The sequence below is a fragment of the Octopus bimaculoides genome, chromosome 1, assembly GCF_046866305.1.
Source record: "Octopus bimaculoides isolate indiv1 chromosome 1, ASM4686630v1, whole genome shotgun sequence".
Classification (NCBI taxonomy): domain Eukaryota; kingdom Metazoa; phylum Mollusca; class Cephalopoda; order Octopoda; family Octopodidae; genus Octopus; species Octopus bimaculoides.
Genome location: NC_142928.1, coordinates 167877732 through 167904746, shown reverse-complemented (window position 1 = coordinate 167904746; position 27015 = coordinate 167877732). Strand labels below are relative to the sequence as shown.

The 27015-nt window shown below is 35.6% G+C and overlaps 1 protein-coding gene across 1 annotated transcript in view; it reads left to right on the top strand.

Annotated features, from left to right (window-relative positions):
• Positions 1-26115, top strand: part of LOC106869318 (uncharacterized) — a 46197-nt gene extending 20082 nt beyond the window's left edge. Inside the window, exons 9-25 of the mRNA XM_089362258.1 lie at positions 878-1023; positions 1168-1250; positions 1646-1757; positions 2667-2767; positions 3913-4108; positions 4241-4314; positions 4771-4971; positions 5094-7370; positions 9058-11060; positions 11875-11956; positions 12760-12825; positions 14504-14692; positions 16882-17073; positions 18411-18600; positions 20032-20186; positions 21739-21888; positions 22898-26115. Coding sequence (XP_089218384.1) covers positions 878-1023; positions 1168-1250; positions 1646-1757; positions 2667-2767; positions 3913-4108; positions 4241-4314; positions 4771-4971; positions 5094-7370; positions 9058-11060; positions 11875-11956; positions 12760-12825; positions 14504-14692; positions 16882-17073; positions 18411-18600; positions 20032-20186; positions 21739-21888; positions 22898-23206 — 6526 coding nt within the window. The 3' untranslated portion in view covers positions 23207-26115. The remainder of the gene's footprint in view (positions 1-877; positions 1024-1167; positions 1251-1645; positions 1758-2666; positions 2768-3912; positions 4109-4240; positions 4315-4770; positions 4972-5093; positions 7371-9057; positions 11061-11874; positions 11957-12759; positions 12826-14503; positions 14693-16881; positions 17074-18410; positions 18601-20031; positions 20187-21738; positions 21889-22897) is intronic.
• Positions 26116-27015: the final 900 nt, after the last annotated feature.

The following is a 27015-nucleotide window of genomic DNA, read 5'->3' as shown; positions in this document are numbered from 1 at the left end:
TATCACTCTTCTAAGTTCAAATCTTTGATGCTTAACATCACTTCTACCAGTATCTATCAATCCTGTATTGATAATGTTACATCTCCTTTCAGTATGAGAAATCATTTAAAGTTTTTAGCAGCATTTTAACTCATTTTGGATTGAGATATAGAACATATTTTCTCTTTCTCAATCATTATAGTATTATGCCAAATTACAGGTAAATCCAGTTTGTGCTTTCATTACATTGCTTCATATGTAGTCTCTGAGGGCTGTCTTGCTTTACTAGCGCCAGTTTTCACGTTCTCTTATTGGCATTTCTGTAGCAGTGTAGAGAACTGATAGTGCAGGGCTGCTAACCCTATGCTTCTCATTCTCCCACTTTTTCAAACAGATTTGGGACTGACTATGATAGATTTAAGCAGTGTTCAACTGTTATTTATATTTTTGCCCTTCTAAGGAAAGTTTTCAATTGAATCCTTTCATGTGTTTGTTCATTTGACATCCATTTTTCTATGCTAACTTTGGTTGCATGAGGAGTTATTTTTATGATGGGAATTTCCAGATAAGATGATCTTCATTTCCAGCCCTTATCTGCTTTGCAAATAAGGGATACTTTATTCTAAAAGTCTCCAAGTGTACAGTGACTGGTCATAATGTCAAAAGGAATGTCAACACTTCACTCAGGTGGTTACAAGTGAGGAATATGAACACCCCCCCCACACACATGACAAGCATCTTGCAGTTTCTGTCTACTAAATTTAATAAGACATAGGTCAGCTTGAAAATGCCTTGCTGTTATATAATTGGCCCTAATCAAAATAAAGCATTATTTTCTTGGGTAGGTGGCAGATGGTTGTACAAAACAATAATGTCAGAATATTTTTTCTTTGTTTAGTCGAGCTGTAGAAATACTCACAGGTAAATGGGAACTCACCAACTCCCTTCGTGCCCCTGCAATTAGTCATCTGCAGAAGATCCACAATGTTAACAAAGTGCTGAAAGCTTTATTGGTCAATGGAATGGATCTAAGCCTTGCTAAAGGTAACTTAGCTTTTATTTTTTCTCTGAGTAGATTGACATGAAATTTTTTAATGGAGACTTTTATTTCATTTCATTCATTTTCTTTTTTCCAATTCTTCATAAATTCTTGAGAAATCTTTAATCCTAAAATATTTGATATTTCAGGTTCAATATGTGCTAAAGATATTGTAGATGGACACAGAGAAAAAACATTGACTCTTCTTTGGAGAATTGTGACTGGTTTCCAGGTAATTCTATTATGTATTTAGAATTGGAAGTAATTTCAAAATGAAATAATTAAATCTCATTTGAGGGATCTATCTATGACTCAACTTCTTTAAAAAGTACCACTGTTAGGAACCTCTTTGAGTATTTCATATTGATCTCAGGATCAGCAAATCCAGTTTTATGTATGTCTCCTTTCCTTGCAGAAGGTGGTAATGGATACAGTTTTTTTTTTTAATGTGCAAATTGAATTAATGTATATATAGTTACTTGTTTATAGTTTTAAAAAATAATTCTAAAATTGTATAGGCTGGGGATGATCAGGTTAAAACAAATCTGTACTATATTCAGTATTAGTATTGTTGCATGAATCATTGTTTTCCGTTTTGGGTTACTTTTATTTTGGTCCTCTTTTCAGGTTGATATACTTCTGGATATCAATGAGCTTAGAGATGAAGTCCACTTTTTGAAGAGGTGCCTTGAGAAGAAAAGGTCTGTTAGGAAGTTGGCTGGTGTTGAGGACTATTCAAGTAAGTGGCTTTGAATGTTTTATCCCCAAATTTGGGTAAGAATATTGGCTGTATTGGTTAGAACTATTTATCAGTACTTCTGAAATACAGTTATAAGAAAATATGAATCCCTTGTCCTTGTTAGCTACTGAATTTACTTTAACTTGATCTCGCTACCTGACTTCTTTATTTTTCCTAACATTTGGTCTCTTGAAACTAATTTTCTTTTGAAGTGTTCTGGAGACAACCAATTTTAACATTTCCAATACGTACTGGACAAGTTTTAACATGCCAACTTTTTGGCCAAAATAACATGGGTTTGTAAGCCATTACTACTGAATATAACCTTAGCCTAGAGATATTAAGTTCACTATTGTTTGCTACTTGTATCTTTGTAGTATGTCAGCATGCAGTTATGGAGTGAAATTTTACATCCATATTCTGTTATAGACTTGGTATTTGTATCGATAAAGGGTCTTTTTCTACAACTTTATAGATTGCTTACACATTCTATTAGCAATGTCTGCGAACCAGATTGTTTTTTTTTTTTTTTTTTTGGAATATTCTGTGACTCCTACTCTATCAAGTACCCACTCTCTCTATATTGGATTTACTCTCTCCTGCCAATATCACAAACATCCACCCCGTGCTGACTTCGTCACAAATGAATTAACAAGGACTTTAGTAAAATGTAATAAAAGCACTTTATTAAATGTACACTAGCAGCTACAAATTTCACCTCTACTGATATAGGAATAAATGTTTAAAAAATTCACTGGTATTGTAATTAGCCAAATATTTAATGTATATTTGTAATTAGAGTAATAATAAAACTATATTTATAATTGTAGTAAATCTGATTGTCATGATATTAGACAGGCCTTTTCCCTTTTAAACGAGTAATGAAAATATTCTTCACCATTATTTCAGTCGGGCGTAATTCAGTGGAAGGACTTGTTAAACCAGAAAATGAGAAACATCAGCTACTTTTTGAATGGTGTCAAGCAGTTTCAGCTCATTATGGCTTACAGGTAATATAAAGACTGAAACCTGCGTATATTGAAGCTTATCCTTATTTTTACTTATTTTTTTTTAATGCTGGTATGGTATGGGTTAGACAGGTTTGTTCTGATACTGTTTTGCCGTTTTTATCCCTTCAGTAACTGACAACCACAAGCAACAGAGCAAACTCTCCTCTTTGTTGTGGTTATTTGGTTCTTGTAGCTAGATGCCATCTTTTTTTATCACCAACAATTTTAAATGACCAAGTGTAATTTAATTGGGCTTCTGTAATTAAAGGCTTGTGTACCAGGTCTTAAAACCCCCCTCTATTTTGGATCACTTATTCAAAGTTCTTTTCATCTGATGGGTTGCTTTTGCTGTACATTAGAGCCCATCTTATCTGCATTCCTGTTTTGCATTATCTTTACGACAACATTAGAGGAGTTGTCTGCACCTTTTGTGCAGTATTCGCTTTTATTCAAGTTATTCTCTGGTGTTTTTGGCTTGAGTTGACTTTCCATGTGATTAGAGCAGATTCCTTTTCATATAATTGTGAGATTGTATGGTTGCTTTCACTATAACTGAGAAGCCACAGCTTCATGATATAGAGAGCTTTTGCAGCAATGGGAGCTGCCAGCCTAAGGCTGCTGGTACCAACACTGTTGTCTAGGTTGAGGAAGGAGCATACAGTGGTAGTCTGAGGGTGTTAAGAATAAAGTTGTCCCCTTGATGTAAACATGTGCACTTAGCTGCTAATGGAGTTTAATCATAATAGACTATAATAGCATTTGGATTTCAATTGTCAAGAGCATTGGGGTGGTGAAGGGAATGATATGCTGACTATCAATCTCACTATGACTGAAATTAAGGTTGTGACCATCTCATACTGTGAAATGATCATATTATCTAGAGAACAAACCTTAAGATATTGCATTGTGTTAGTTCTTCATTGTTATATTGGCAAGAGGGTTATAAAATCTTTGACTGGCACATGTGCCAGTGGAGCGCTAACAGCACTGTCCAAGCGTGATCATTGCCAGAGCAGCTGTCTGGTTTCCGTGCCAGTGGCATGTAAATAGCACCATTTGAGCGTGATCGTTACCAGAGTTTAATTCTATTTTTCATTTACTTTCATTATAACTTTTTTTTTATTTGCTTTCCTTGCAAATTTCAGATTGAGAATTTCACAGTATCCTTCTCTGATGGCCGTGTTTTGTGTTATCTAATTCATCATTATTATCCTGGATTGCTGCCATTGTCTGAAATCAAGCAGGACACAACTGTAACTTACATCAATGAATGTGAAAATCAACAACAAGACAGTGATCAGAGTTTGGATGAACTCGCATTTAGCACTCTGTTTAGCCCTAGTAAGTTTGGTTTACTGCATTGTACTGTTACTTATTCATGCACTTGGACACATCACCAATATTTCTGTTTCTGTATACTGAGTTTCTTTATCAAAAAGAAATTATATTTGTTTTTTATAAAATTTGTTTCAGAAACGGGGAAACCTAAAATTTATGAAGCTCTTTTAGCTAACGAAGCCGAAAATTTTAAACTTATTGCTAAAAAAGTAAGTTGTGGCTTTTTTTTCCTTCAATTTGAGGTTTTATGGTTAGGCTACAAGTAACTCAAATGGCAAGACATGGGGTAGGGTACTTGAGGTTTTGAGTTGAAGCTTAACATGAAGTCAGTTAATGACAATTTAAAGAGACTTGTAGTTCAGTAGTCCCAAAATATACAGTAAGAGTAGGAGTGCTACTTGAAACAATTTTCTTCTCATGGTACACTAAAAATCATGTTTGAAGGGTTTTAATTTTAAAATAAAAGCATTTGATTGTAATTTTTGACATAAGGCTTATCATTAAATTTGTCTTAGTTACACTGCCTTACTCTTGAGAAACTTAGTCTGAAATTATTTTTTGTAAATTTTGCTAATATTTAATTAATGAAAATATTGTATTGATTTTGTTTGTTACTAAATAAAGTTGCAAATGTTTTATATTTAACAAGTATTTATGTATTTTAGGTGAGTGCTATTGGTGGAGTACCAGCTATGTTGCGCCACTCGGACATGTCCAATACTATACCAGATGAGAAAGTAGTGATCACCTATATTACTTACCTTGCTATACGTTTACTTGAAATAAGACATGAAGCAAGAGCGGCTATTGTTATCCAAATGGCTTGGCGGAAATATCTATGGTGCAAGAAGCAGAGGCTACAGAGGGTAATTATTTATGCTTGAATGAATGTATATCATGTAATTTTTCCTTCCAAATTTTCAAATAAATATTTTAAACATTTCTTTTGCTAATATTTACCTTTTTTTTTAAATTTTATTTGGTTTAGATGAAGAGTAAATCTGCAGTAGTAACCCAATGGCAATGTAATACAATGAATAAAATACAAATCCTTTCTCCCCAAGTTGGATCATACGACAAGACTAGTCCATTGGTAAAACACTCAAATAAAAATTTGGCACTTTCACCATCCCAGTGTTATCAGAAACACAATAATACTGAGCACAGTTACTTGCCAAAGTGTAATTTGGGCACAATAGCAGAAGTTTCATGCTTGGATTTAGTTGCTGAGGGGAACAACTGGCAAAGAGGTGCAGAAACCAATTATAACTCACCACTCAACTTAGTCATTCGTAAAGTAAACGATTCAAATGATCTTGGCCAACAGAAGCAAGAAAACCTGAATGCCAGAGAGGAATGTATCAGTATAAAAACATCAAAATTGAATCAAACTATTGAATTTGAGCATGAGGATTTCAATAATCACCTTAATGGCACGTTTGAGATTAACAATAAACCTCACCATTCCCGTCTCTTAAATCAGACTATAGATATTGATAATGGTGTTCAAGGCAACATTTGCAGTGTTGAGAAATCTGGAGATGAGATAGTGACTGAATATATTGGAATGCCAGCAACCTCTAAACAACATTCTGTTTGTAGTCCCAATAAATATTTGGAGCATAATCAGAACTTGAATGATGGTACATCAGATAGAAATATGGATCTTAATGATAAAGATAACATCAATGAAAGTGAAGCAAACAGCACAACTGAGATTAGAAGTAGATTAGAGACTTCTACTTTGAATGGCTCCACTGATGGTGACCATGGTCTGCAAAATGACTCCACTGATGGTGACCGTGCTCTGCAAAATGGCTCCACTGACGATCATCGTGTTCTTCTGCAAAATGGCTCCACTGACGATCACCATGTTCTTCCGCAAAATGGCTCCACTGACGATCACCATGTTCTTCCGCAAAATGGCTCCACTGACGATCACCATGTTCTTCCGCAAAATGGCTCCACTGACGATCACCATGTTCTTCCACAAAATGGCTCCACTGACGATCACCATGTTCTTCCGCAAAATGACTCCACTGACGGTGACCATGTTCTTCCGCAAAATGACTCCACTGACGGTGACCATGGTCTGCAAAATGGCTCCACTGACGGTGACCATGGTCTGCAAAATGGCTCCACTGACGGTGACCATGGTCTGCAAAATGGCTCCACTGATGGTGACCATGGTCTGCAAAATGACTCCACTGATGGTGATCATGGTCTGCAAAATGGCTCCACTGACGGTCACCGTGTTCTTCCGCAAAATGGCTCCACTGACGATCACCGTGTTCTTCCGCAAAATGGCTCCACTGACGATCACCGTGTTCTTCCGCAAAATGGCTCCACTGACGATCACCGTGTTCTTCCGCAAAATGACTCCACTGACGATCACCATGTTCTTCCGCAAAATGACTCCACTGACGGTGACCATGGTCTGCCAAATGGCTCCACTGATGGTGATCATGGTCTGCAAAATGGCTCCACTGATGGTCACCATGTTCTTCTTCAAAATGACTCCACTGACGATCACCGTGTTCTTCTGCAAAATGGCTCCACTGACGATCACAGTGTTCTTCTGCAAAATGGCTCCACTGACGATCACAGTGTTCTTCTGCAAAATGGCTCCACTAACGATCACAGTGTTCTTCTGCAAAATGGCTCCACTGACGATCACCGTGTTCTTCCGCAAAATGGCTCCACTGACGATCACCGTGTTCTTCCGCAAAATGGCTCCACTGACGATCACCGTGTTCTTCCGCAAAATGGCTCCACTGACGATCACCGTGTTCTTCCGCAAAATGACTCCACTGACGTTCACCATGTTCTTCCGCAAAATGACTCCACTGACGGTGACCATGGTCTGCCAAATGGCTCCACTGATGGTCACCCTGATCTGCTAGATGTCTCTACTGATGGCCACCATGATCTATCAGCTGACTCTCCTGCTGATGGACACTGTCACCTTCAGGATGAATTTCCTCATGACCAAGATTGCTCTACTGTTTCTAATTGTGATGATCAGAAAGGCAGCTCTGCTAGTTCCACTGCCAATATTATAACAGATGTCAACAATTCCGGTCTAGTTGATTATGAAAGACTTTCTTCCTCTAAATATGATAGTAAACACCTGTCACAGGTTGAATGTGATGAAAGTGACAGTGCTGATGGTATCCAGGTGCTGAACTCCAGTAAAATCAATACAGGTCTCCAACCACAATCTGATATAGTCTTTGAAGACAAGAGTCTGATACTTCAGGATCAGGTAAATATAGCATTTAAGTTTTTTTGTTTTTTTTTCTCCTGTCTGGTTTTATTTTATTTTCTTTTGATAAATTATGGATTTTACCTTGTTGCTGCTTCATATAGAAATGAAATCTTTAAATTTTTGTTTTAGCTGCGATATGTGAAACTAAAGAGAACATAGAAATGATCTGACTGTTTTTGTTTTGCTTTTTTTATTTCACATAGTATAGAATTTCTACTTTTGCCTTCTGAGATTTAGACAACGGTAAATATTGCAAACTAACCTTTCAAGGAAAATGAAAAAAGTAGAAAATAAACTTGTTAAATAGAGAAAACTACTCATGTTAAAAGAAGGTTTAGCATAAAGTAATTGAATGGTAGAACAAAAGAATGTAGTTCAATAAAGTGTGTAATAGTGTACAAGAAATATAGTGCAAGTGCTACAGAATATCATAAAAGTTTATTGTAAAAGGTCTGAACAAGCAATAAAATGTTCATAATCTTCAGATAACGATCATTATAAATATAAAATGCACACAAGATAAAATATTACATGAAGCAAGCAGAGGAATTTTCAAGAGTAAGAATTTGTTATAAGTAAACCTGTAGAAAGTTGTGAGAGCATTTAGCTTAGTTGTAAGCAGACTGTGGTCCACTGGACTTTCTGAAAGGTGGCATCATCATTATCATCATCCTCCTATGTTGACATGGGTTATATAGCTTGACAGGAGCTGGCCAGTTGGGACCCTGTGTGATGCCGAGTGTGTTTTGGCATGGTTTTTACAGCTGGATGCCCTTTGTAACACCAACCACTCCATAGTTGGCTGAGTGCTCTTTACGTGGCACTTAGACAGGTGAGGTCAGTTTTCTGCATTTGTCACCTGCTCTTTCCTACCGTCCCTACTTGTCCCTCAACAGTTCTTAGTTAATTATATTCAGCTCTTCACCCAGCCTCCATCTTTAACCATCTTTTTATTCTCCTGTACACTTTTGCAATGTCTACTCATCTACACTTTGTTCTCCTGTCTCCACTCACTTCTACTTGCCTTATAACTTAAGGGTTCGCTATGACTCTTCATCATTCTCATAACTCTTCCTAGTTGCTCTCACCCTCTCTTCAATAATGGGACTAGCCATGGAGCTCCTTTACAGGAAGCAACCGGTGTTATTTTGGTCTCTTCCCTCCTATTTTAACGCTCATCTCCTTGCATAAACTCTACTCAGCCAAAGAGGATCTTAGTCTTGCAAATTGTATGGTGGCCTTAGTGCCTTGAAAGCAATACCCATTACTTATCGTAAAGTGGTTGGTGTCAGGAAGAGTATTCAGCCATAGAAACCATGCCAAAGCAAACCACAAGATGCAGATATTGAACCTGTTGGATTCTGTCAAATTGTCCAACCCATGTTAGCATGGAACATGGATATTTAATGATGGTCATTTTCAAGGTTCGAAGTTGCAGTGATTATATGTTAAAGATTCCAAGCTTATTACCAATACGGCTATTGGTATTTTGTTGAGCAAAAGATTACATTTAACAGAAAAATAGGCAATAGTTCCACTAAAGATTGTATTGGTGATATAATAAAACTGCAAAATACCTTTTCCAAGAATGCAGATTTTCTTAGAAACCTCATTGATGACTGTTATAAATCATTTATAAAAAGGATCATGTAATGATTTTAATTTTTCAAAAATTGTTTTGTAGATTGATGCAGGAGATTCAAGACCAAACATTTTAGATGTGTCTAGGGGTGTTCTTGAACAACAGTGTGCCATTGTAATTCAAAGATGGTATAGGAATCTTCAAGAAAGCTACCATGTTGCTTCAGATTACCAAAGAATGAAAAGTGCTGTCATAGTTCTACAGAGCTTTTACCGTATGTATTCCCAGCAGAGAAAGTACCACAAACAGCTCAAGGCTATCCGTGTTTTGCAAGCAGCAGTAAGAATGCATCAAACGCGTCAAAACTATCGCTCCCTCTGCAGGTCAACAACCCAGATACAACAATGGTATAGAGGTATTATCTTGTGCAGAAAACAACGGAACAAATTCCTGAAAGAAAAGCAGGCTTGTATACAAATACAATCTATGTGGCGTGGTGTAATGCAGCGCCAATTGTTGAAAAGCCAAGAGGCAGCAGCTGTAGTTATTCAGTCATACTTCAGGAAGCATTATTGCCAATCCAAATATCTAAAGCTACTTTCATCTGTAATTTTAATTCAGAAACTCTACAGATCCAAACTTGAAAGTAGAAAACTTCGGAGGCAGTTTCTTCAGGAATTGCGAGAGAAACAACTTCAAGAAGAAAAAAGACAAAACAATGCAGCACAACTGATACAGGCAACATGGAAATGTTATGTAGCTCAAAGAGAGTTCTCCAAGTTGAAAGCAGCTACTTGTGTTCTGCAGCGGTACATGTCTGCTTATTTGATTGGGAAACATGTTCGCCATGATTTTATTGCCCAAAAGAATGCTGCTGTAAAGATCCAAAGCAATCTACGAGGATTTATTGCCAGAAGAAGATATCATAATATAGTTGTCTCTGTTACCTTGATACAAGCCTTGTTTCGGGGCAGTCAAGTTCGAAAAGAGTTCCATTTAAAATGCCACTCTGCTGTAATTATTCAGTGCCATTGGCGTGCTTATTTGGCTAAAACTAAGTTTCAAGCTGAAAAGAGAACAATTATTAGAATGCAGGCTTTAGTTAGAGCAAAGCAACAACAGGAGAAGTATTTAAATTGCAAAAATGCTGCTATTGTAATTCAACAATGGTACAGATCTATCAGTCAAATGAGACAATGCCATAAGGATTATTTGGAACTTAAAAAATATACCAAGATTCTTCAAGCTAGGTTTCGAGCTCTGAGAAGTATGAAAATCTGCCGTCAACAGTTTCTGCAAAAAAGAATTGCTATCACCACAATTCAGGCACATGTCCGGCAATTTTTAACAAGACAAAAATTCTGCAAACAAAAAGAAAGTGTTATTTTACTGCAGAATTGGTTTAGGGCTTGTAAAGTAGCAAAATCTGATAGAGCCTATTATCTCTCCCTTAAAACATATACTATCAAAATGCAATCACATGTTCGTAGCTGGCAACAACAGAGGAAATATCTTGAACTTAAAGATAGTGCCTTGAAAATTCAGAATTGGTATCGTGCTGTTATTTTAATGCGAAGTGATCAGCAAAGATACATGGAATATCGAACGGCTGTTGTAAAGATCCAGTCAGTATATCGGTGCTATAGAGAGCAGCAGAAGTTTAATAAACAAAAACGGTGTGCTGTCAAACTGCAAGAGTGGTGGAGAGCTACTTCAAGTATGAGAGCAGAACGTAAAAGCTACTTGTCAAAGCAAGCGGCTAGCCAGGTTATTCAACAGTGGTTTCGATCTCTCATTGCAATGAAACTGGCTAGAGAAGATTATTTAAAGGTTAGAGCTTCTGTAATAACAATACAATCTTACCTACGAAAAACAATTCAAGAAAGACATTTCAAAAGAACAAAGTCTTCTGTAATTAAAATTCAGCAATGGTACCGAGCTTGTATTCAAATGGAGATTGAAAGGAAGAATTACTGTAGTCTTAAAACCTCAACAGTCTTTTTACAATCAGTTGTACAGATGAAACTGCAACATAAATGCTTCTTAACACAGAGATCTAGTGCCATCAAGATCCAAAGATGGTATCGAATATTGAAATCTCGCAGGTATTTTCATTTTACATTTTTCTTTTAGCAATTTCATGTAGTGAAATAGTTTCTCTTGAACCTAGAGCTTTTAAATTTGCATTTTGAAATAGAATTTAAGTCTTGTTATCTGTACTACCAGATGCTGTTTTAGTGAATTAAGTTTTTGAAATTAACATTGGTTTTGTCTGTAGAAGATTGCTCAACCATTACATTATAAAACATTCAAGTGTAAAAAATGTTTATAAAGAACAAATACCATTAATGCTTTAAATCTTGCTTTAGTGTTTCAGATACACTTAGTTTTGGCTCTCGAGTACGTTACATTTAACATGATTTTAGTTTAACCCTTTAGCATTTAAACCGGCCGTTTCTGGTCTCAAATTTTTTACCTGTTTTATGTTGAAATTGGCCAAATCTGGTTGCCTATGTATACCTAACCATGTTATTCAAACATTAGAAATTGCATCACTGAAATCTCAAAGCTACAAGATAATGCATGATTAATTCAAACTAATGTGAATGAATGTGTTACATTTGACAGAGTAATCTGAATACTAAAGAGTTAAATTATTATACTGAATCTATTTAATTGGGAGGAAGGAAAAAAAACATTTGATATCATTTACTTTTAAAACATTTACTTAGACACTGTCCATAACATAGTGGATGAAAGTATGAAATCTCTGTACAATAAAGATGAGGGACTAAATCTTACCTGATGATAAACTGAAACAAAATTGTTTGAAAAGCTATTCCATTAAAACCGAAGATGTAAACCTCAAAATTTTTTTTTAGAATGAAAGATAAGCATATTTTTCTTTTTGTTCTTTAGACAACTCAAAGAAACAATTGCAAGACGCCATGTTGCTGCAACCTGTATTCAGAACTGGTTCAAGAGAGCTGTTGCTGCAAAAGTAAGCATTCTTTTAAAGCCTTATTTTAAAACTTTTTTTTTTTTTGGTAAATTTTATAAATAATTTATATATGAATTTGTAAACCTCTTTTTTTTTTTTTTTAGAGTACATTGTTGCCTTCAAAATGTTGAGATGCACATTTGAATATGCTGGCAAACTTTTTGCATACAAGTTCCAAACTGTTTGCAAAACTGCTTTCATTCAGATGTGCATGCTTACATGTATATGTACAAACATATCTATGTATATACATTGCTACACTACTTGGATTTTAGTAATTCATAAAATTAACTTTAGCTTATTTTAATGGGTTTTTTTTTTCTTTTTCTGTTATATCAAATTAATAAATGCAGATGAGGTTCTGTGGTTAAGTTTGCTTCCTGACTGCATGGTTTCCAGTTTCATCCCACTGTGGCACTTTAGGCAAATATTTTCGATAAGGTCTGACCAAAGCCTTGTGACTATTTGATGGAAACTGAGACCCACCATGTGTACACACACACACCATTAAACAAGTAGTGTCATTCATTTTTAATATTCTCATAAACATGTCTGACCTTGGGGAAATATAACCTTACTTGGTAACGGGTGAGGTTGGCAACAGGAAGGGCAGCTGGGTGCAGAAAATCTGCCCCAACAAATTCTGTCTGATCCATGCAAGTATGGAAAAGAGAATGTTAAAACTATGATAATAATCTTTGGCAAGTTTGCTTTACTAGTCTTGTCTGAATCTATTTTTAATCAAGTTTTTAGTAATTTAGTCCCTTTTGTAATGTTTTAATACTTTCACACGTCTTTTCCAGAAAGCCAGAAGTATTTTCAACTTGAATTGTGATTGCTGTACTGCTGCTTCTCTACTGCTGGTCAAAGTATGAAAATTAATCATATTTTATGCTGAAAAAAATCTTTTTCTTATTCATGCGGTAACTGAAGTATTTCGGTATTAGAAGAATGAAGCATTAGAATGGTGCACTAGTCACTCAATGGGTTAATGAGATTATTAGTTGTAACCTGAGACTGATTCTGATTTTGAACTGCTTGAGATTGTTTTGGCTGCTATTCCTAAAAGATTGTTTCCTTATTTTGAGCTAGCAAGATTATTCAAGTAGACTTACCCTCAATATTAGATATAGAGTACAGCAAAAAAGTAATTGAATTTAAGCAAATTGATTAGTTATAAATGTGGTGTTTAAATCAACAGTGCAAATAATAAAGATTTCAAATTTTGGCACAAGGGTTAGGGTTTGGGGGATGTTTGGGGTAGGGGGATGTTGAATATGTTGACCCCCCCCCCCCCCCCACAGTACCCAATTGGTACTTTTTTTATAGACTCAGAAAGGATAAAAGGCAATATTGACCTCTGTGGAATTTGAACTCAGAATGTGAAGACGGATGAAATACTGCTAAGCACTTTGTCTGGTGTGTTAATGATTCTGCCAACTTGCTGCCTTAATAATAATAATGGTTTCCAATTTTATCACAAGGGCTGCAATTTTGGGAGAGGGGAGGAGTCGATTACATCAACCCTAGTACTTGACTGGTACTTAATTTATTGACCCTGAAAGGATGGAAGACAAAGTTGACCTCAGCATAATTTGAACTCAGAATGTACAGATGGGCCAAATACCACTAAGCATTTTGACCAGTGTGCTAATTATTCTGCCAACTTGCTGCCTTAGCAATAATATAATGATTGAGCTGGATTAGATGCAAATTGGGATGATTCTCATGTATGATATTTGACATATTTGAGGGGAGGCTTTACATACTTGATAAGAAATCCCAAATTTGAACTAGAACTTTTAAGAATTGCTCAGACTTTGAAGAATTTTAACATTGAATTCGAATTATCATGTTTGAATGTGGAAACATATTGATACCATTGTTCTTGTTGCAGATTTAGTAAAAGATGTTTCTAGAAATAGTTTATCAAACTAATCTGTTCATTGTAAAAGTTTTTTTTTTTTTTTTTTCCAAATGGAAAATAATCTATAATATATAAAATGTAATCTTACATTGCTATAATGGAAGGAAAATGAATTTAGATATTGATGTGTTAGATGAACAACTTTGTGAGAAGGGATGCATGAATTAATTAGTAGGTATCAGACATTGGCCGGTATACGCAGGAGACCTGTCAAATTGGTTTGAACAAAATGAAACTGACTGGATAGAAATATCTATTTGTGGAAGGTTGTTGCTTTGCCCCAGATCTGCTCTGAACAAACCTATGGTCTTAGGCATTCTTGCTGTCCTCTCTTTGTAGGGTGTGTACAATTACATTATCTAACATTTTTCTTTATCTAAGATAGTTGAGTATGATTTGAGGGAGGTTTTGCTTTTTTTATCAGTTTAAGCAACCATGTGAAGGCTTCCTTGTGTGAAGATATGTGGTAGTATATCTAGGAATATTTGGGATGATGTAATTGCTTGAATCTCACATGAAATGATTCATAACAATATATACAGCAAATTATTTTGATTCAGTTTATTTTGAAAAACAATTTAAAACACTGAAGATGATTAAGATTGTAATATTTCTTTCAGGTTTCTGCTGAATATTGGTTGCTTAAAACACGGACAAAGAAATTAAATGCAGTTTGTACTGTGCAGAAATATTGTCGTCGCTGGTTACATCATAGGCATCAAGCTGCCACAGTAATACAGTCCTTTGTCCGTGGTTGGCTGTTTAGAAAATGTTTGGCCAAACAAACAGCAGCAGCTATTGTGATACAAGTATGTAAACATTTTAATTGGTTTTTATCCTTATCGGCACAGGTGTGGCTATGTGGTAAGAAGCTTGCTTCGCAACTACATGGTTCTGGGTTCAGTCCAACTGCATGGCACCTTGGGCAAGTGTCTTTTACTATAACCTCAGGCTGACCAAAGCCTAGTGTGTGTGTGTGTGTGCGTGTGTGTGTGTGTGCGCGTGCGTGTGTGTGTGTGTGCGCGCACGTTTGTCTATCCCCGCCCAAATCACTGCTTGACAACTAGTGATGTGTTTCCATCCCCATAACTAAGCAGTTTGGCAAAAGAGACGGAATTAGTACTGGGCTGAAAAAAGAGTCCTGAGGTTTTGTTTGACTAAAACCTTTGAAGGTGGTGCTCCAGCATGGCTGCAGTCAAATGACTGAAGCAAGTGATAGAAAAAAAAGCACTAAAAATGTTTAATTATACTAGATACCACTCTCTCATCTGACCTCTACGAGCATGGAAAAGTAGACACTACAATGATACATGACAGGATTCTTTCAGTATCTATTTACTAAATCTTCTCTAGTCTTTGGTTGGCATGGGGCAATTGTAGAAAGTACAAGGTGCTGTTTAGTGAAACTGAACTTGAAATGGTGAGAGGCAATGTTTATCCTCACTTAAAATGTGGAGGTTCTGCTAGAACATCTCTAGCGGTCAAGTGTTCATCCTTGATAAGACCAAGGAAGGTCGAAATCAAGTGATGTGGTAGTCTTGGTGCTGAAGCAGCTATTTACCTCCCTACTAACAATATGAACTAGAATGCATTTTGCATCAAAAGCCAATATGAAGATTTTTCTTATCGTAACTACTGCAGGAGAGTTTGTTGTAACAGAACATCCTTGTTTGAGTGGAGATAAATATTACCTCTAGGAATTAATACTCCCTCTGTTGCTAATAAATATTTTTGAACCTGAAATGTAATTGGGAAGTGAACTTAGCCACACAGCCATGCTTGCACACAGTAAGTGAAATGAAAATACCATTGAAAAAGAGTCAAAACAGAAAAATATGCTGAATTTGTGATGAAATGGTAGCCATATTTTTGTGCAAGTTTTACTTGTCTCCAAAACTGTCTTTTTAAGTGCATCATCTGCTCTCAGATCCCCAACAGATGGCTTGTTAGCTTAAATAAATAAAATCACCAACAAATGCAGAATTTATTAGGTTTAATTAGTTTTATCATACATTGCCTTCATTTGTTTTACTCAGTCAGCTGTAATCAAATACTTATGATCCATACACATTGTAGTCATGACCATTCCATCTTTTTGAATATCAGGGTCTACACTGTTTAATGCATCTTGCCTTTAAGATAGTAGGGTGCTGATGGAAATTTGGTTGCTATTTTTACAACCTGACAGGTGTTCACATAGCTATTGTTATGAGCTTGTGTAGTTTGTTCTAAATGACCAACTCATTAAAACAAGTACTTAATGGTTTCATCCAAGAATGAAACATAAGTATATATCACATCACATCATCGTTTAACGTCTGCTTTCCATGCTGGCATGGGTTGGATGGTTTGACTAGGGGCTGGTGAGCCAGATGGCTGCACCAATCTGATCTGGCAGAGTTTCTACAGCTGGATGCCCTTCCTAACGCCAACCACTCTGAGAGTGTAGTGGGTGCTTTTATGTGCCACTGGCATGAGGGCCAGTCAAGCGGTATTGGCAATGGCCATGCTCAAATGGTGTTTTTACGTGTCACCTGGACAGGAGCCAGTCCAGTGGCACTGGCAACACCTCTGCTTGAATGCTGTTTTTCACGTACCACTGGCACAAGTGCCAGTAAGGCGATGCTCTTATTTTCACGAATGGCAGAGTGGGGAGGAGTGACTAAAGCAAATACTTAACACTGAATAGTTGGGTTTGTCTGCACTAAAATTTGTATTTTGTAGAAATTTGCTTTAGTCACTCCTCCTCACTCTGCCAAACAAGCATTATGCAGTTTCTATATCCGTTTCCTGTACATTTGAAATGTTATGCCAATCTGTAAAACTCACACATGGGCATCACAGAGCATTGTAGAACATCAGTCTCCTGAAATTCTTTCCGATATCCATTTCAGGTGTTCATAGTGAACAACAAATGCATCAATCTCAGACCTGCAAAGGTCATGGATACTCACCCTTCCTCTTGACTAGTATATAATGCTATTTCTAAATTTTTCAGTCAAATATCCGTGCTTTTTATGCAAGGAAACTTTTTGAAAAGAAGAAGAGTGCCATCTTGACGATTGCGCGTTATCTCCAGCAGTATCTGAAAAGGCGAGATCATGCAGCTCAACTCATTCAACGTGTAATGAGAGGGTGGATCGTCAGAAAGCGTGTCAAGAAATTTCATCGGAATGCTACTCTTATCCAAGTAAATGATTGTCTTTTTAATATAGTTATTGTAAATGTTTTGTTTTTATTAGCCAAGTTATTTTGTTTTTATGGTGTGCTTCTTTCATATTTGTCCCAATTAGCTAAGGCAGGACCCTGGGTTTCATTACAGCATGGTTTTACTGTTTATTTTACTGTTAACCATTCAACCCTAAAATACATCAGAGTAAACTAAGGTAGGCAGAATTGTGGCGAGCTGGCAGAGACGTTAGCATGCCAGACGAAATGCTTAGCGGTATTTCGTCTGCCGCTACGTTCTGAGTTCAAATTCTGCCGAGGTTGACTTTGCCTTTCATCCTTTCGGGGTCAATAAATTAAGTACCAGTTACACACTGAGGTCGATGTAACCGACTTAATCCCTTGTTTGTCCCCTCTATGTTTAGCCCCTTGTAGGCAGTAAAGAAATAAGAATTGTGTGACTTTCTCATGATCACAACGCTGAAGTGTGCCAAGGCATTACTCTGACTCCTGTTTGTTTCAGTTAGGTTAAAATCATCATTTAGTGTCTGCTTTTCATGCTGGCATGGGTTAGAAAGTTTGACTGAAACTGGTAAGCTGGAGAGCTGCACCAAGTTCCAGTCTGATTTGGCATGGTTTCTACAGCTGGATGCTCTTCCTAATGTAATCAATTAAAAATGTTGCCATGGGTTGGACAAGTCATCATGGTTTGAGTTCATATTTGAAGTCACTGCCCTCCTAGATGTACTACACAAGGACATCATCATCATCATCATAGTTTAATGTCTGCCTTCCATTGACATATTTTGGATGTCCTTCCTAACACTGACCACTCCAGTGTACTGGGTGCAGCTTATTGTGATGTCTCACTATGTGGCACTTTGGACAAATGTCTTTTACTATATAGCCCTAGGCTGATCAAGCTTGTGAAGGAATTTGCTGGACGTAAACTGAAAGAAATCCATTGCATGTATACATGTGCACAAATGTCTCTGTATGTTTACAATATACACTGAACTATTGCTACAAATCGCATAACCCTACTTCAGGTATAAACGGTGACACAAGCCTTTGTAGCTAGGCTACAACTGACAATATTCATTGACCAGATTATTATGAGCCACTTAATTATTTGTGTGCTGATTGTAAATCCTTTAAATGCTCTTGTCTCTGTTCATCCATTCCTATATACTTCAGATATGTATCTAGTTAGCTTAATTTTCTGTTTGATTATTTTTGTAAATGCTTTTGTACCAATTTGTCTCTTACATTCTCTCTTTCTCCCTCTTTTTTGAAATTGTGCATAAAAGCATCAGAATGATTTACTGTTCTTAATTCCTTTTTGTTTTTCTTTTCCAGAGTTACTGGAGAGGTTATAAAGTCCGATGTCAGAGCAAACGGACTATTACTAAGTTGAGGCAACGTTTGGTAGCTGTAACAAAAGAAGCAACTGAGGATAAGAAGTTAATTAGTAGATTTGCTAAGGGTTTTGATCAATTAATGAAATTCAAACATCTTTCTGATGTACTTCATGCCCTTGTGAACCTCGGTTAGTGGCAATTATCATTGTTGTTTCTACTTATTATTAAGGCAGTGAACTGGCAGAATCATTAGAGTATCAGAATGATTTGTGGTATTTTTTCTCAAACTGTACATTCTGAGTTCAAATACTGCTGAGGTATCCTTTTGGGCTTGATGAACTACTGGGGGTCTGTATAATTTACTAATCCCTACCTCTAAAAATTGCTGCCCTTAAGTCAAAATTTGAAATTATTTTAATTTTCAGTGAGGTAGAAAATAGAAAATCTGCAGTCTGTTTATATATATTGTTTGATTTTTAAAATCTTTTTTCACAGTTTAAATACTTGCATATTGTCAGAGCAATTAACTTGATAGTGGTTGCCTTTTCCTATAGTTAACTACTCAAGTAAACACTGAAAGGAGTCTGTAATTTAGCAGGCACACTAAAGTAAGACATACAGTTATGTCTCTTGCTCATTTCTAAGTTTCAAGTAAGGTTTAAACTTGCAATTGTGTGTCTAGTTTTCATTTACTTCCTGCCCAAATTTATCCTAGTTGTTGCTGTTAAATTGTATCTGTTTAAGAATACTCTTCATAGTTAAAATTTTATAATTATTGGGTTGGTGCATAATTATTGCAACTTTTTTTTCAACAAATTTTATTCAACAAAAACAATAACATGTAACAAAAACATCTTTAAATGATTATTCCAGAGCATATTCTCCATCTACTTCAATTACAGCTTCCCATTTGCTTGGCAGATGGTCAGACTGTCATTTAAAGATGTTTTTCTTAAATATTATTGTTTTTGTTGAATAAAATTCGTTGAAAAAAAGCTGCAATAATTATGCACCAACCCAATATTATTTATTAGGTACTTGATAACCAATTGAGTTAGCTTCTTTTTAGTATAATAAAATGTGACGGTATACTGTCACATCAGCTTACCAGTCCCCTTTTCCTCGATATGTCAAATCTTGTCTCCTACTAGATTTTTAAATAATTTTAATTTCTCTCTATTTTGATTAATATTAATCAACCACCACTACTCTGAATTTTATCCATATTTGGACTTGCTACAGAGTTGAAATACCATCATTCCACTTAATTGCTCTTGTATTTGGCACATCTTTGTAACACTGCATTTAGAAGAATGTAAACTGCCTGATTTATAATTTTATGCTGCCACCTCAGGAAAACTGTCTCTTTTGTCTCTCTTTTTCTGCATATTTTGCTCTACAGAACAAGATAACAGCACTTTACTTTCATGGAGAATAACTTATTTTACTTTCTTTACTTTTCACCATACATATAACTGCCTGAATCTTCTAATAAATATTACTTCTCAATTCATTTGTCTACCACTCTGAAGAATTTCCCTCTAACTTTGTATTTTGCTTCAGAGTTTTTTTTTTTCTAACTATATTCTGATCTGAATAAAATCTTTTTTCTTCTGCAGAAGCTGCTTCTCGTCTTTCTCCTGTGTGTTGTCTCCAGTTGGCTAGGGAAAATGCTATTCCGGTGATATACAACATAATAAAAGGCTGTAACCGCAGTGTTCCTCACATGGAACTCATTAAATACAGCATACAAATATTTCTTAATTTAGCAAAGGTTTGTACCATTCATCTTTGATTTTCAGTGGTAGGCATATCTTAAGATTGTCATCATCATTTAACATCTGACTCATGCAAGTAGGGAAAATGGATGTTAGAACATCAACAAAGATGAGTTATTGAGCATATCCTTATATGTAGTATAACCTCTGCTTGCATGTAATGATAAAAGTAACCTCTCAGTAAGCAGTCTAGACTGAGCCTGCATTGAGCTACTCCTCAGCTACAGGGGTTATCTATATTCTGACCTTTGCCAGGTTCACTTGCTTTCGCACACTACATTAGTCCTTACTGAGGATGCCTAATATGTCAGTTGTGGCTGTGTGGTAGGAAATGTCCTTCCCAACCTTATGGCTCTGGGTTCAGTCCCACTGTATGGCACCTTGGGCAAGTGTCTTATACTATATCTTTGGGCTGACCAAAGCTTTGTGAGTGGATTTGGTGCTTGGAAACTGAAAGAAGCCTGTCAAACATACACACACACACACATGTGTGTGTGTTTGTGTTTGTCCCCCTACCACCATTTGACAACTGGTGTCGGTGTGTTTATGTTCCCATAACTTAGTGGTTTGGCAAAAGAGACCAATAGAATAATAAAAAAAAAAAATGACCGAGGTCAATTCATTCAACTAAAAATTCCTCGAGGTGGTGCTCCTGCATGGCCACAGTCTAATGACTGCAACAACTAAAAGATAAAAGATACCTATCAGTCATCAATTAAGTAGTTACTCTTCCATCTGTTCCACACTTAAGCCTTGATAACTGGTCTCACTGCCAATATGAATCTGGGGCTAATGTGGGTACCTTTGGCATGCTAGAGATATCGCCCTTCCATCTTAAAGAATATGGATCTTCTATTAGCATCAACTATAGACCCTAGCTAACTATAGCCTTGTGAATGGATTTGGTTGAGGAAAACTAAAAGAAAACTATGTGTGTATATATAATATATATATATATAGAGAGATACACACAGACATCTGTATCTTGGTTTTGGCATCACATGAGTTGTAAAATGATTGTCATTCATTTCCAATATTCTTCACAAAGCATGTCTTGTAATAGAGAAATATTACCTTGCTCGGAAATAGATGAGGGTTGGCAACAAGGGCATCCAACCATAGAAGTCTGCATGGAAAAGTAGATGTTAAAATGAAGATGAAATAGTTTCTCATAATTTTCTCGAGAGCATAACATTATTTGCTTAGCTTGCATGCCATCATATGCATGCACAATGAAAGCAGCTGAGTGAGTTATAATTCTGTTGTTGCCATCTGTTGCAGTCTTTTGCAATAAAGACTGTAACAAGTGGTGAGATGTTGTACTAGAACTAACCCTTGAAACCCTTACCAATTTGGAAAAAAAACCCCAAAAACTATGTATGATGATATATTTTTTCAAGCCAAGTTAAAATATGAAGCCTTCTGCCAAACAAACAGAATTTAAATGTTATATTGAAAAGGCTTTTCATATGATTGTAATCTAACTGAATAAATAAGCTAAAAATATTCAAATATAAAAACATTTAATTCTTGTCTTTCTCTTTCCAGTATGCTCCAACCATTGAGTCTGTTTATCATTCCCGCCCAGATGCTATAGATATTATTCTCAATGTTATGATGGTTTTCCGAGAAAAGGGCTTGGTTTTCTCCAAATCTTGTATATTGTTGGGAAGTATAGCTTTAGATCTGAAGGAAAAGGTAATTTTCTTTTTTTGCTGCTTTTCACTTATTTTGAAAGTAAAATGTTGATATAAGCTGGAGTTAGCATATCCTGCTCCTCTACTTGTTCATGTCTGCATACTCACACTCATATATGCACTACATGTGTTCATATGTATGTACACTCTCATCTATTAATGTGCAGTCATCTATACATCATCATCATCGTTTACCGTCTGCTTTCCATGCTAGCATGGGTTGGATGATTTGACTGAGAACTGGCGAACCAGATGGCTGCACCAGGCTCCAATCTGATCTGGCAGAGTTTCTACAGCTGGATGCCCTTCCTAACGCCAACCACTCTGAGAGTGTAGTGGGTGCTTTTATGTGCCACCGGCATGAAGGCCAGTCCAGCGGCACTGGCAACGACCTCACTCGAATGTTTTTTCACATGCCACCGGCACAAGTGCCAGTAAGGTGACGCTGGTAACGATCATGCTCAAATGGTGCTATTTACGTGCCACTGGCACGGAAGCCAGACAGCTGGTGCTCTGGCAATGATCACGCTTGGTCGGTGCTCGTGCCATCACAATGCATTTATACATGCATACTCAATCATATATACACTTGCATCTGTGTCACTGTATCGCCCAGACTATCAGATGTTATACATTGCTGGTCACAATGCACTTCCAATTCTTACTTGGTTTCACCATTTTCTTCCATCTTGGCCTCAATCGTTTAAATTGTCTTGTTTGCTATGGAGGTCTTCCAACTAGCCTTTTCTGATCTCTTGGATGCCACTTAGTAACTGCAAGGCTCCACCTGTTGTCTTGAAATTTGCAACATGTCTAACCTATTGGAATCTGTGTTTTCAGTATTCTATGATCACGTCATTCACTCTGCTCCATTCTTGAATTCATTTTGGATATTCTATAGCAATGTAGCTAATTTATGTTCTACCCTCTTCATAGTAGCCCAGCCATATATGCATACATGTTCATATACTGAAACAGATTTCTTATTGGTTTTGTGGTTATAATTTCAGGGTAAAATGGATGAATTACTATCTCGGCAGAAATTTGTGGAGAAAATCATGTCACTGCATAAATTGACTGTATGGAAATACAAGCAAGAAGAAATTAGAATTGTGACGAGAGCTCGGCTAGTAGCTGCTAAAGACGCTTGCCCATTTTATGAAAATACTGTACTTTCTAAGATTGGTCCAGACTGGTTGCTTAGCAAGAAAAAATTGCAAGAATTTGAGGAACCATTAAAAGCAATGACTTATTTAATATATTGTCTTGGTTTACAAGACAAACTCCCCAAACAATTATCTAAAAACTTGAAAATGTAAAAAAATTCAGGTGAGGCAGAAAACTTTTTATTAAGCATTTGCACCCATATATTCATGCATGTATGGATGCAATGCATTCAAAATTGTGACCAATTTCATTTTCTCTTTTTCTTTACACATGCACATGTACAAAGTATTTGCGGGATTAAGTAATTAAAATTTAACAGAAATGAAGAATAACATTGAAATAAAATAGTCAGTAAAAAGATATTTAGAATTAACATTTTACTTTTATAACTTAGCAGTTCCATTTCAGGAACATTGACTATATGTATATAGTCAATGTAATTTCAATAAAAACAGTAATAATAATAATAGTTACTAATTACATAAAATCTTGACTCCAATAAAAAATTTATAACATTAATGCAATTTCTTAAATGGAATTAGATTGTTTTTTCAGTACTGTTGGCTGTCTAAGTTTTAACAAATGCTTGTATTTTAGGTTATACATTTGGGAAGCCCTTTCTTCTGGGTTTATGAGGTTAAAAAAGAAAATAGACTTCTGTCATATAGCTTTTTTTGTGTTTGTTAGACATTACAGGCAAAATATAATCATAGAGATTATATATTTTAAGTTGTCTTTGTTTTAGATTTTTTTTGTCTGACTCATCAGTTATCGAGTAAACACCCTTGTTACATAGTCTACTTGCTTTTTGTATTTCGAATGCTGGCTTTTTTTTCCCCACCACAAAAAGCAATTTTTATGTATTTTTTTTTTTCTTTTTGTTTTTCTCTTTTACTGTTAACTGTTCATAACAATGTGTTGGTTATGAAGTATCGCTCAAACAAAGGGTTCTTTTACTCTCAGAATTTTTACTACTTGGCAGTTTAAGTGCTTTCAATGCTAAACAGGCCACACAACTTGACATTTTCATGTTTGATTTGAATCGATTTTAGCTTTTGTAGATTTTCTTTCGTACATCACTAGACATATGTATACCAAATGAAGAATTGCTTGATAATGATGTCTTTTCTTTTATATGATGAACACTATTTTGTGCAGTTGGAACTTGTTTTCAGGTTTAGTGCAGAGTTCTAATAGCAAAGTTATTTTGATCTTTCCTATCATTTGAAATTTGGCCCTTCCTTTTTGTTTCAAGCTTCTAATCATACACCTACATTTTGTCACCCATCGATACACTTTTCAAAAAAATTTTCATCTTTATTCGAGCATTCAACTGACTGTGACTCAGAACTGTTTTGGTTCATATATCTGCTGATATGACAAATTTTGTGGTAACATTGTACAGCACAGACTTTCCAAAAAAAACAGCAGCCCACATTTTTGCAATGTGATCATTTGTCTTCATGAAAGTTTGTCTAGATTTAAGATTTTCTTTTGATTTTCATCATCTTCCCAATTTGAAATGCTGGTACCACTTGTAACATTGTGTACAGCTCAGTCCTTCATATAGGGCTGTAGCAGCATTAGAGAGGTCTTCATAATTATTCCCAATTTAAAACAGAATTTCACATTAGCATTGCTCTTTCCAAATCCTTTCTTTATTCAGCTTATGACAGTTGCTGAATATGTAAAAACATTCACATTAGCACAAGTTGTTTGATGACTAATAGATGTAGTGTTATGTGGCTGTTATTTGATTGAGAGTTAAGGTCACCTATACACTGAACACACAAGCACATAGTTTGTTGATTGGTATGTGGTTTTAAAAAAATGTTTCATTTCTGGATAAACTATGTGATAGCATTTTCAAAACCTTTTCTTTGCCGCTAAGTTTCTTTATTACCATGATAGCTTGTATACTCTAAAATTTCTTTCAGTTGTACCTCCACTTTATTTATTTATTTATTTATTTATTTATTTTTTTGCTGCAACTTTGGCATTTTTATGTTTTCACTTTTTATCTGCTGAGATTTTTCCAATCTTTCACTTCATTTTGTAAATAACCTTGATATTTAACTGCAGCTGTGACTTCAAACTATTTGTAAATATTACTCTTTGTTGGATAGCTATTGCGAAGCTCTAGTCCCCTTTCTGGACATGCTAAACTTGTCTTGTCTAGGATCATAAATGTGCAATTCCTTTAAATAGTTGTGGAATGTTATATGACAGTTGCGGCTAAGGTAGGCCAAGTAAGCAGGCATTAAACGATAATCCAGCATAGATTTTGAGCCATAGTGAGGCAGTTAATTATTCAGATAAATTTACATACTAGTTTATTTTCTCTTAGTGTTTGGACAGAATAAAAAAATTTAAAAAATCGTGTTAAATTTAAATAATCAGTGGTTTGAGTTTTTAAAATATTAAATACAAATTTGAAATTTTGTTATTGAAATTTTACCCGTTATTTTTGTCATTCTTTGACAATTTCTTCTTTCTTTGTAAATATTAAATATTTGTGTATTGTTAATTTATGGATATACAGATTTGAAATACATTATTTTACTAGTGTATGCTGTATGCAATTGACTTTTTAGCATTTGAACTTAATAAAATATATTTTGCAGGCATTTGCAGCAAGTTTTAGTATGATCAAGAAATAACTAATTCTCTTTCCTTTCCTCATGTTGTGGTGTGACATGTTTTTTTGTTGTATGTATGACTTGCTTTGGGTTCTGGAAACACGACTGGTTTTTATTTTTTGTTTGTGCTGCATGAAGAGTGACTGCGAACCTAAATCTGCCTTAACAGTGAATGAATGTGAACCTAAATCTGCTTTCAGAATGAATGAATGAATGAATGCAAACCTAAATCTTTCACAAAGAACGAATGAATGTGGACATATATCTACTTTCACAATAAATAAATGAATGCGAACCTAAATCTGCTTTCAGAATACAAATGAAGTATTCCTTCTTTAACTCTCTCTCTCATTAAATTGTTGTGCATAATGCTCAAATTTTATAGCAGTTGAATTGAAATAAAGGAATATACAACAGTGTTATTTTTGTTTTGTTAATGTGTTTATTCATCTAACCCTTCCGCATTTATTTAAATAGACCAAATCCAGCCTTTCATACCTACCCTACATTCTAAAAATAAATCTGCAAAACCATTTAACTATGATATAAATGACTGATTCAAAGCAATGGTAACAAGAGCACTGAGATTGTTTTTAAATTGAGAATATCTGAAATAAACTAGACTGCTCTCACAAACGAGAATACTGAAAGTGAACCTGACTACTCTCAGAAATTAAATTTGAAAAAAAAGAACTGAAAAATAATCCAGAACCTTTGACCGTACCTGATTGATCCCAATGGTAGTCATGGAATGTGAAGGTGTGTGTGCGGGCCATGTTTGTAATGCTGTGTATGTGTTGTCTGCAGTGGGAACAGGGACAGTTTTCTTTATGAAGGCCATTTTTAGTCTATCCACTGATATCGTGTCTTTATGACCATTCAAGTCTATAGTGAAAAATTTATCCGTGCGTGAAAGAAAACAGAAAGGACCTGCATGTGGTGCTGCTGTTAACAGAGGTTTAACATCGTTGTGCTCAAAAATGTTTTAAACAGAAGCAATATATTCAAAATTGGTAAAACTAAATTTATTATAGTTACTGAATATGTTAGTGTTATTTAATCTTTGGACGGTTTTGCTGCTGTTTATGTAGTTTGATTTCTTTATCCAGCAGTTTCTAAGAGATGCGAGTAAAATGAATAATAAACAAAAATAAAACTTTGGAAACAGCAACATTGTCATAACTTATGTGGAAGCCATGAGTGTGCTTTCAAGGGAGATAATCAGACTTGAAAGTCAACGTAATACTTCCTTTAAAGTAAATATAACAAATAATCCAGAATCTTTGTCTGGTACCAGATCCATCCCAAAATCTAATCAGTTT